The sequence below is a fragment of the Procambarus clarkii genome, chromosome 40 (assembly GCF_040958095.1).
Source record: "Procambarus clarkii isolate CNS0578487 chromosome 40, FALCON_Pclarkii_2.0, whole genome shotgun sequence".
In the NCBI taxonomy this organism is placed as follows: Eukaryota; Metazoa; Arthropoda; class Malacostraca; order Decapoda; family Cambaridae; genus Procambarus; species Procambarus clarkii.
In genome coordinates, this window is record NC_091189.1 from 41,994,548 (window position 1) to 42,006,434 (window position 11,887).

Here is an 11,887-nt window from a genome sequence, read left to right on the forward strand (position 1 = left end):
GAGAGATCACCGCTCGACACTACATTTTGTAAGGTAAAGAGCCAAACCACACAAATAATAAATTTGCTGTCAAAGCCAAAAATAAATTCGCTGTCAAAAATGCCAAACTGCCCAATCAGCGCAGGAGAAATGATCCGGAGAACCTGACAGCCAATGATGGCGGGCGGCGGCGCTAAAGACTCTTTAACAGCCAATATGATTTCTCTCTCTTCCCACCCTTCTCCCCCTCCCTTCCCAACCCGTTGTCGTCGTGAGGGGGAGTAGTGGGCGGCTGCCGGGGTGTGATGCTCCATGGGACAGTCCTCTGTCCTTTTGTGGCCTTATGCTCCTGCTGCTGCCTTCACAAATTGTGCTAAAAGTCTTCCTTTTTCTTGTGTTTCATTTGTCTCCCTCCCCCACCCCCCTCTTCTCCTTTCTAATTGTCATTTCCCGCCGACCTTTTGCCAGTGTTGATTATTCTTTCGGACTTCTTCTATTTTAACGCCCGGGTGTTTGGGGAGGCACACTCTCTCACCCGTAGAACTGTGGTATCCAACGTCGCGAGCAAGGAGACGCTTTTATTGTCAATTCTTCTTTCGTTGCTGAACCCAATCTCAACGGACTGACGGTTCTTAAGGTGGGGATTGTGGGTCGTATACTCACGATGCACCCCTAGGGGGCCCAAGGCTGTCTCTTGTTGGGTGTCCTATCTTCTAATTGTGGCTCTATGGTAGGTATGGGGGTTCGTTTGTGAATGAAATTATTTCCTCGTTTCTATGCTGCTGAATGATCCTCTTATGACTTTTTAGGCTCGTGGTGTGGGCAACGAAGCCCCTGAGTTGTACTGTATTGGAAGACCGGGCTCTGTAGCCCCAGCTACATTGGGCATAGTCTCAGCTACTCCTTTGACCCTCCTGACTCTTCCCCTCCGCTCCCCTCCCTTCTTTGTGGTAGGGTTGAGCCCCATGCCCCCTGTGGTGACCACCTCATCACCTGGAGCAGCTACTTTTCTCATTGTGACAACTGCATCTTTTAAACCACACAGGGTGCTCGGTGCTGACTCCCCCACAGACGCCCTCACACGATCCCTTCCAGTGCTAATATGTTCAACACCTTGTTTGGTCCCGCTACGTGGACTAAATACTTTGACCTCACCTATATGGGTTCTACTCTTCCTGACGATTTCTTTCTCCATAAACACCTTGTTCATTCAATGGATGCCTCTGTTACTGTTAACCCCGCCCGTACTGGTACACGTGTCGTGTCGTTGCTGTCCCTTCTCAGGATGCAGCTGCCCGCTTAGGCGCATTGTCCAGCATTAGAGAGACCCCCCTTTTAGGATTTCCAAAAATGCCCGGTTAAATGCCAATATTGTCACTGTTCTCCTCCCGCACCTTGTTGCGACTGGTGTTCGGGACCTGTAAGACTGCCACGAGGATATTAAACATATCCTTGAAGACATAGGCCATTCTCTCCTCCAGGTTAATACGCTTTGAGTTGTGAAAATCACTTTTGATGGCAGGACTCTTCTATAATTCTTAATGGTGCCAGATGCTCCATTCAGGAGTACATTTCCTCTGCTAGGCTTTGTATTAAGTGCTAGAAATTTGGGCAAGGTGCCCTCAAATGCACAAGTGTGGTGTCTCTATGCCCTATGTGTAGGGGACTCAGATCACTCTAAGGCTGAGTGCTTTTCTCCCAAACTTCAATGCCTTAATTATGGAGACGCCCACCCTACCTTCTCCCGCAAGTGTATACACTAAAAATTTCAGGAAGCCGTCTTCAATTTGAAGCACTGTGTTCGTTTGTCTTTCATGAGACAAGGCGCCAAGTCCGCCGTTGACACCTTTCGCTAACGTGTCTTAAGCTCGTGTTCTGTGTTCCACCTCTCCTCGCCCTTCCCTCCTTTCTCAGTCTCTCAACTTTCTCCAGACCTTGGACGCGGATACGCTCATCACCAGCTCACCCGCTCCCTTCCGTTCTGAACCACGGGATCATCCCGGTTCTCTATCTGCTGTTTACCTCCTTCCTTACCAGTATGCCGTATCTCCTGTTTCTTATTTCCTGTCCTCCCCCTTTCCTTTTTCCTAGCCCTCCCCCCTGCCGGTCGGTCGGCCGAGCGGACAGCACGCTGGACCACGTGATCCTGTGGTCCTGGGTTCGATCCCAGGCGCCGGCGAGACACAATGGGCAGAGTTTCTTTCACCCTATGCCCCTGTTACCTAGCAGTAAAATAGGTACCTGGGTGTTAGTCAGCTGTCACGGGCTGCTTCCTGGGGGGTGGAGGCCTGGTCGAGGACCGGGCCGCGGGGACACTAAAAAGCCCCGAAATCATCTCAAGATAACCTCAAGATAACCTGCCCCTTGACCCTCCACGCCACCTGTCTGTCCATCATCCTCCCAGCAATCTTCATGTTGTTTGCTCCCATTCCTCTTCTCCTGTGAGACAATAGAGTCTCCGTCACCTATCCAATGTTCTGCAGCCCGTATCTTTGTGAGCAAATGGTATACAGTCTGTTCCATTTATCTCCCCCAAATGTCCCGCTTTCTCTTCCTGATCTTAAACACCACTTAGACTCCTTACCGGAGCTTGTGCTCCTGTTGGGTGATTTCAACTGTCGACATGCCCTCTGGGGTGAAGTTCTGACAAGCACCCGGGGCCGCCTTCTGAACTGTTTCTCCTCTCTTCTTCCCTCTCTCTTCTGAATTCTGGTGAACCCACTTATGTGGACTCCCGCATTCGCACCTTTTCCTGTCTTCATCTTTCTCTCTGCATGTTGTCTCTTTACTTAGATTTCACCTGGCGGGTTCTTGATGACCTCCATAACAGTGACCATTTCCCCATCTTTGTCATTTTTTTCTCTTTTCCACCTTCCCGTCTCCTGCCCTAGGTGGCAGTTCACCAAGGGTGACTGGAACCTAGTCACCCTCCGTGCAACTCTCTCTGACCTCTCCACTCTGCCTCTCCCTGGAGCCTTCCTCCTCTTTCTTAACACCATCTTCGATGCTGCCCTCCGCTCTATTCCTCGCTCTACCTCCCGGGGCACGCGGAAGTGCGTTCCCTAGTGGACTGCAGACTGTGCTCGAGCCGTCCGCTGTAAGCCTGCAGCCTGGAAGAAACGCCGACGCCGACAGACGGCTGTTTGTTTTCTTTTGTTTCTGAAGGCGAGTGCGGTGACTCGTAGGACCGTCCGTACAGCTAAATGTGAGAGTTGGAAATCTTATGTCTCCACCATTATGTCCTATACTCCTCTGCCACAGATCTGGAAGTAAATCTGTAAGATAGCGGGTAAGTTTGTTCCAGATGTCTCACCGGTCCTTCACCTCTGTGGTACTCTTGTGCCAGATCCAGTGACTGTCGCGACCGAACTAGGTTCCCACTTTTCGGCTGTTAGCTCCGGTTCTCACCTTCCTCAATCCTTCTTCGTAAGCCCGTTCTTGAATCTCATTCCTTAGATTTCCGCACTCATCTCTGACTTCCCTATAATGATCTCTTCTCTCTCTCCAAACTTCAATCTGCTCTGACGCTCTACGGTTCTACGGCAGCGGGCTCAGATGACATTCATTATGAGATGCTTCCCCATCTCCCTCCATGCACGGCTCAATATTTAATGACTCTGTATAACCAGGTCTGGGAGTCGTCGTCAGTCCCTGAGGACTGGCTCAATGCGGTTGTTTTCCCTATTCAGAAACCGGGGTCTCTTGGGACATTCCCTAAGGACTTCCGCCCCATTGCCCTCACGAGTTGTGTCTGCAAACTCTTTGAACGTATGCTCAATGTCCATCTGATGTGGTTCTTGGAACACTATCACCTCTCCCCTTCTCAATTTGGTTTTCGCAAGTGCCGCAGCACGACTGATGTCCTGGTGAACTTGGAGGTCTATATTCGTACTGCTTTTACTGCGAAGACCTCCGTTGTTGCTGTCCTTTTTGACCTAGAAAAAGTATATGACACCACCTGGAGATATCATATTCTGTCCCAACTCCGTTCTTTTGGCCTTCGTGGTAATCTCCCTCTCTTTCTCCAAAGTTTCCTCTCTAGTCGTTCCTTTAGAGTGAGGCTTGGTACCACTCTCTCTCTCTCTGCCTCTTTTCAGTAATACGAAGGTGTACCCTAGAGTAGTGTTCTGAGCACTACTCTTTTTCCTTTTTGCCTTCAATAGTCTTTTTTCCTCCCTTCCCTCTGGCATCTTCTCAGTGCTCTGTGTTGATGATCTTTCCCTTTGTTTTTGGGGTGATGACTCTCCTTTCCTTCAACGACGACTTAACTTTCGATTGATGCCATGTCGTCTTCGGCCAACAATCATGGCTTCAAGCTCTCTTCAACTAAGACTTGTGTCATGACTTTTACTCGGAAGCAGGTAGTTCTGTGTCCATCTTTGTTGCTTTATAGTCATCCCTTTGTGTATAAAGATTCTGCTAAGCTTCTGGGGTTAATCTTTGACACTCGTTTGTCTTGGTCGCCCCATATCTCATACCTCCGAGTTGAATACTCTAAGGCGCTTACCCTCCTTAAGGTTTTGTCTCATACTTCTTGGGGAGCTGATAGATGCACGCTCCTCTCTTTACATTCCTCTCTTGTTCTGTCGAAACTCGATTATGGTTGCCCTGCTTACTCGTCTGCTTCTCCTACTCTTCGCCGTCTTGATGCTCTGCACCATACTGGGTTGTGCCTCAGCTCTGGTGCCTTTCGTTCGACTCCTACCGTAAGCCTGTATGTTGAAACTGGCGACCTGTCTCTCCAGGACCGCCGTGATCGCAACTGTCTTCGCTACCTTGCGCTATGTACGGTTGACTCGCCTACAGAATTCTCTTTCGGTTAGTGTTAAAACTATTTCTCCTGTTGTTTCATCCTTTCCCCCGTGGAGAGCTCCGCTTCCTAAATTTTGTAAAACCTTGACCCAAATGACTAAAGGTTTTACCCCTCCTACAGTTCTGAAGCGCATTTTCCTTGAACACTTTTCTTCCCAGTCCCACTCCATTCCCGTCTTCACTGATGGGTCTAAGTCTGCGGACGGTGTAGGCTACTCTGTTGTTTTCCCTGACCACACCTGTATGTGTCGCCTGCCTCCGGAGACTAGCATCATCACGGCAGAACTTTATGCTATTCTCTATGCTCTTCAACGGCTTTCTCGCTGTCAATTATCTTTTGTAGTTGTATCTGACTCTGGCAGTGCCCTCATGGCTCTGGAGTCCTTTAATCCAGGCCATCCTGTCGTAGTTGAAATTCAACATTGGTTGTTTCTTATTTCCAGTAGATTTAAGAAAGTGGAGTTTTTCTGGGTTCCCAGCAAATTGGTATGTCCCTAAATAAACGTTTGGACGCTGCCGCTAAGGAAGCTATCCGCACTTGTCCCATCTCCCTTAAAGGTGTTCCGTATTCCGACTTTTACCCAGTTATTCATTCCTCCATCCTTGTCCGTTGGCAGGGTTGTTGGTCGTCTGTTACTGGTAACAAACTGCGTACTCTTAAGAGTAGTGTGTCCCCGTGGCCTTCCTCCCACCACTGTAACCGGTGGTGGGAAATAGCTCTGGTGAGGTTTCGTATTGGCCATAAACGTTTAACTCACGAGCACTTAATGGAGCGCCGCCCTGCTCCTTATTATTCAAACTGCATTGTCCCTCTTAAGATCGTGCATATCCTTGTTGAATGTCCGGACTTCCAGGACGTGCGTGTGTCTTGCTTCCCGACCGTCCCCCGCGGTCACTCGTTCCTCGATCGAATCCTTGGTGAATCAAATACCTTTGAAATCATTAGCCTTATGCACTTTTGTTCTCATTTGGGCATCCTTAGTGATATTTAGCGCCCTCTAATCATTCCGCACATTTGATGGTGCTACATAGCCTTCCTAGCTTAGTGCCTTCTTTTGATAATTACTTACTTACCCATCCATCTCTCTCTCTCTCTCTCTCTCTCTCTCTCTCTCTCTCTCTCTCTCTCTCTCTCTCTCTCTCTCTCTCTCTCTCTCTCTATCTCTCTATCTCTCTATCTCTCTATCTCTCTATCTCTCTATCTCTCTCTCTCTCTCTCTCTCTCTCTCTCTCTCTCTCTCTCTCTCTCTCTCTCTATCTCTCTATCTCTCTATCTCTCTATCTCTCTATCTCTCTATCTCTCTATCTCTCTATCTCTCTATCTCTCTATCTCTCTCTCTCTCTCTCTCTCTCTCTCTCTCTCTCTCTCTCTCTCTCTCTCGCCATCACTGCTATCCTCCCCGGTACACAGCACGCCCGTGTGAGCGGTTGCGGGCGCGCCCAGACAGTGAAGACAGTGACTGGTGACTGAGACGGGCTGGAACTTCACCACTACATCACCGCGCTATAAAAACCTACATAGCATGTCGTAAAAAACACGAATAAAGTTTCGTTTTACGAATATGAGAGAGTGGAAGTTATGGAATAAATGTTAGGGTATGAGGAGTGAGGACATGAGGAGTGAAGGTGAAGGAGGAGGGGGGGAGGGTGACTATGAGGAGTGAGGAACGTGAGGGGATGAGGGCCGACTATGAGGGGGGGGGGAAGGGTAGCAACAGCGACAACAATTTACAATGTATTTACAAACAATTGCACCAGTTGATTGAAGATTGAGAGGCGGATCAGAGAGCTAACGCTGAACCCTTTGATTAGCGGTGACAGGCGGGGTCCAGAAGCTAAAGCTCGACCAAACAATAACTCGTGAAGACACTTACGCAACTCAGCACAACACTCGTGCAACACAGTACAACACCCGTAAAGTTACTCGTGCAACACAGTACAACACTCTTGCAACACAGCACAACACTCGTGCAACACAGCACAACACTCGTGCAACAGAATACAACAACACTCGTGCAACAGAATACAACAACACTCGTGCAACACAGCACAACACTCGTGCAACACAGCACAACACTCGTGCAACACAGCACAACACTCGTGCAACAGAATACAACAACACTCGTGCAACAGAATACAACAACACTCGTGCAACACAGCACAACACTCGTGCAACACAGCACAACACTCGTGCAACACAGCACAACACTCGTGCAACAGAATACAACAACACTCGTGCAACAGAGCACAACACTCGTGCAACACAGCACAACACTCGTGCAACAGAATACAACAACACTCGTGCAACAGAGCACAACACTCGTGCAACACAGCACAACACTCGTGTAACACAGCACAACACCCGTGCAACACAGCACAACACTCGTGCAACACAGCACAACACTCGTGTAACACAGCACAACACCCGTGCAACACAGCACAACACTCGTGCAACACAGCACAACACTCGTGCAACACAGCACAACACTCGTGTAACACAGCACAACACCCGTGCAACACAGCACAACACTCGTGCAACACAGCACAACACTCGTGCAACACAGCACAACACTCGTGCAACACAGCACAACACTCGTGCAACAGAATACAACAACACTCGTGCAACACAGCACAACACTCGTGTAACACAGCACAACACCCGTGCAACACAGCACAACACTCGTGCAACACAACACAACACTCGTGCAACACAGCACAACACTCGTGGAACACAGCACAACACCCGTGCAACACAGCACAACACTCGTGCAACACAGCACAACACTCGTGCAACACAGCACAACACTCGTGCAACACAGCACAACACTCGTGCAACACAGCACAACACTCGTGCAACAGAATACAACAACACTCGTGCAACAGAATACAACAACACTCGTGCAACACAGCACAACACTCGTGCAACACAGCACAACACTCGTGCAACAGAATACAACAACACTCGTGCAACAGAGCACAACACTCGTGCAACACAGCACAACACTCGTGTAACACAGCACAACACCCGTGCAACACAGCACAACACTCGTGCAACACAGCACAACACTCGTGTAACACAGCACAACACCCGTGCAACACAGCACAACACTCGTGCAACACAGCACAACACTCGTGCAACACAGCACAACACTCGTGTAACACAGCACAACACCCGTGCAACACAGCACAACACTCGTGCAACACAGCACAACACTCGTGCAACAGAATACAACAACACTCGTGCAACAGAATACAACAACACTCGTGCAACACAGCACAACACTCGTGCAACAGAGCACAACACTCGTGCAACACAGCACAACACTCGTGCAACAGAATACAACAACACTCGTGCAACAGAGCACAACACTCGTGCAACACAGCACAACACTCGTGTAACACAGCACAACACCCGTGCAACACAGCACAACACCCGTGCAACACAGCACAACACCCGTGCAACACAGCACAACACTCGTGTAACACAGCACAACACCCGTGCAACACAGCACAACACTCGTGCAACACAGCACAACACCCGTGCAACACAGCACAACACCCGTGCAACACAGCACAACACTCGTGTAACACAGCACAACACCCGTGCAACACAGCACAACACCCGTGCAACACAGCACAACACAGCACAACACTCTTGCAACACAGCACAACACCCGTGCAACACAGCACAACACTCGTGTAACACAGCACAACACCCGTGCAACACAGCACAACACCCGTGCAACACAGCACAACACTCGTGTAACACAGCACAACACCCGTGCAACACAGCACAACACCCGTGCAACACAGCACAACACTCGTGCAACACAGCACAACACCCGTGCAACACAGCACAACACCCGTGCAACACAGCACAACACTCGTGCAACACAGCACAGCACTCGTGCAACACAGCACAACACTCGTGCAACACAGCACAACACTCGTGGAACATAGCACAACACTCGTGCAACACAGCACAACACTCGTGCAACACAGCACAACAGCAACAAGTAACAACAGTTAATGTGAACGTTTGATGAGATTTTTTGAGCCAAAGTATAAAACATTTGTTTCTCATGTAAATACAGGTGTAATCCACGGCCAGGATTCATCAAGCTTATTCCCAACCATTTCCGAAACCTGTACATCTTTCCTGAATCATGGCAGCTTTGTTTACATTTATTAAGCAATTGACGAGCTCCGAAGCACTACAAGGTCGTTTATAACAATACTGACCTTGGGTTGTGATATTTCCAAACTCGTAAACTGTTCCATAAATGAAAAATAAGCCGCCTTGTTAGAGGAAAGATGTACAGGCTTCGTAAGTGGATGCGTAAATACTTGAGGAGTTCTAGCCCAGGATACTTGGACAGTCGAAGGTATTCTACAGTTTGTAGTGACGACAGTAATGACCCGTCACTCTAACCTTACCTCCACCAACACCCGTAAGTGACTGTTGCATTAATCCTCGTCTCTATCCTTACCCTGCATCACTCGGGCTAAGTTACTATCCTTACTCTACATCACTCGGACTAAGTTACCATCCTTACTCTACATCACTCGGGCTAAGTTACCATCCTTACTCTGCATCACTCGGGCTAAGTTACCGTCCTTACCCTGCATCACTCGGGCTAAGTTACCATCCTTACTCTACATCACTCGGGCTAAGTTACCATCCTTATCCTGCATCACTCGGGCTAAGTTACCATCCTTACTCTACATCACTCGGGCTAAGTTACCATCCTTACCCTGCACCACTCGGGCTAAGTTACCATCCTTACTCTGCATCACTCGGGCTAAGTTACCATCCTTACTCTACATCACTCGGGCTAAGTTACCATCCTTACCCTGCATCACTCGGGCTAAGTTACCATCCTTACTCTACATCACTCGGGCTAAGTTACCATCCTTACCCTGCACCACTCGGGCTAAGTTACCATCCTTACCCTGCATCACTCGGGCTAAGTTACCATCCTTACTCTACATCACTCGGGCTAAGTTACCATCCTTACCCTGCACCACTCGGGCTAAGTTACCATCCTTACCCTGCATCACTCGGGCTAAGTTACCATCCTTACTCTACATCACTCGGGCTAAGTTACTATCCTTACCCTGCACCACTCGGGCTAAGTTACCATCCTTACCCTGCATCACTCGGGCTAAGTTACCATCCTTACTCTACATCACTCGGGCTAAGTTACCATCCTTACCCTGCATCCCTCGGGCTAAGTTACCATCCTTACTCTACATCACTCAGGCTAAGTTACCATCCTTACCCTGCACCACTCGGGCTAAGTTACCATCCTTACCCTGCATCACTCGGGCAAAGTTACCATCCTTACTCTACATCACTCGGGCTAAGTTACCATCCTTACTCTACATCACTCGGACTAAGTTACCATCCTTACTCTACATCACTCGGACTAAGTTACCATCCTTACCCTGCACCACTCGGGCTAAGTTACCATCCTTACCCTGCACCACTCGGGCTAAGTTACCATCCTTACCCTGCATCACTCGGGCTAAGTTACCATCCTTACTCTACATCACTCGGGCTAAGTTACCATCCTTACTCTACATCACTCGGACTAAGTTACCATCCTTACTCTACATCACTCGGACTAAGTTACCATCCTTACCCTGCACCACTCGGGCTAAGTTACCATCCTTACCCTGCACCACTCGGGCTAAGTTACCATCCTTACTCTACATCACTCGGGCTAAGTTACCATCCTTACTCTGCATCACTCGGGCTAAGTTACCATCCTTACTCTGCATCACTCGGGCTAAGTTACCATCCTTACTCTGCACCACTCGGGCTAAGTTACCATCCTTACTCTGCATCACTCGGGCTAAGTTACCATCCTTACTCTGCATCACTCGGGCTAAGTTACCATCCTTACTCTGCATCACTCGGGCTAAGTTACCATCCTTACTCTGCACCACTCGGGCTAAGTTACCATCCTTACTCTGCACCACTCGGGCTAAGTTACCATCCTTACTCTGCATCACTCGGGCTAAGTTACCATCCTTACTCTGCACCACTCGGGCTAAGTTACCATCCTTACTCTGCATCACTCGGGCTAAGTTACCATCCTTACTCTGCACCACTCGGGCTAAGTTACCATCCTTACCCTGCATCACTCGGGCTAAGTTACCATCCTTACCCTGCACCACTCGGGCTAAGTTACCGTCCTTACCCTGCATCACTCGGGCTAAGTTACCATCCTTACCCTGCATCACTCGGGCTAAGTTACCGTCCTTACCCTGCATCACTCGGGCTAAGTTACCATCCTTACTCTGCATCACTCGGGCTAAGTTACCATCCTTACCCTGCACCACTCGGGCTAAGTTACCATCCTTACCCTGCACCACTCGGGCTAAGTTACCATCCTTACCCTGCATCACTCGGGCTAAGTTATCATCCTTACCCTGCACCACTCGGGCTAAGTTACCATCCTTACCCTGCATCACTCGGGCTAAGTTACCATCCTTACCCTGCATCACTCGGGCTAAGTTACCATCCTTACCCTGCACCACTCGGGCTAAGTTACCATCCTTACCTTATCGTGTTATCAGGGTCCCGATAGTACAGTCGGGTTCGTTGTCGACGCTCAATCGAGGATTCTGGGATCGAATCCTTGGTGGGTCAGAAATGGTTGGGTGCATTTCATTTTACCTAATGCATCTGTTCACCCAGCAGTAAGTAGGTACTCAGGAGCTAGTCAGGTTGTGGGGCAGCATCCTGGGCGGGGCCAGTAATACCATCCTTATGACCATACAAACCCATATTCTCAATATCACCAATGATATTGAGAATATGGGTTGGTATATTCTCATATATTGAGAATATGGGAATATGGGTAAAATTAACATTAATTTTTCAGCCTAATGATAAAAGCGTTTGGAAAGTATTAAAATTTTCGAGAGTTTGAATCTTTCGCAAAACCCAGAACAATGATTGGCAGGAGAAAATGTTGCGGCTCGAACCGACAGTCCTGGGATCCCAGGGTACGCGGGTTCGATCCTGTTGTACATCAAACACTTTTCGTGAATGTTCTGTGCATGACGTGACATGTACGAACTGTAG

At 48.9% G+C, this 11,887-nt stretch overlaps 1 protein-coding gene across 1 annotated transcript in view; it reads right to left on the reverse strand.

Moving 5' to 3' along the window:
• The window catches only part of LOC138372909 (uncharacterized), a 29,221-nt gene extending 24,713 nt beyond the window's left edge, over positions 1–4,508 (reverse strand). The window contains exon 1 of the mRNA XM_069338584.1: positions 4,458–4,508. Coding sequence (XP_069194685.1) covers positions 4,458–4,508 — 51 coding nt within the window. The remainder of the gene's footprint in view (positions 1–4,457) is intronic.
• Between the last annotated feature and the right edge of the window lie 7,379 nt (positions 4,509–11,887).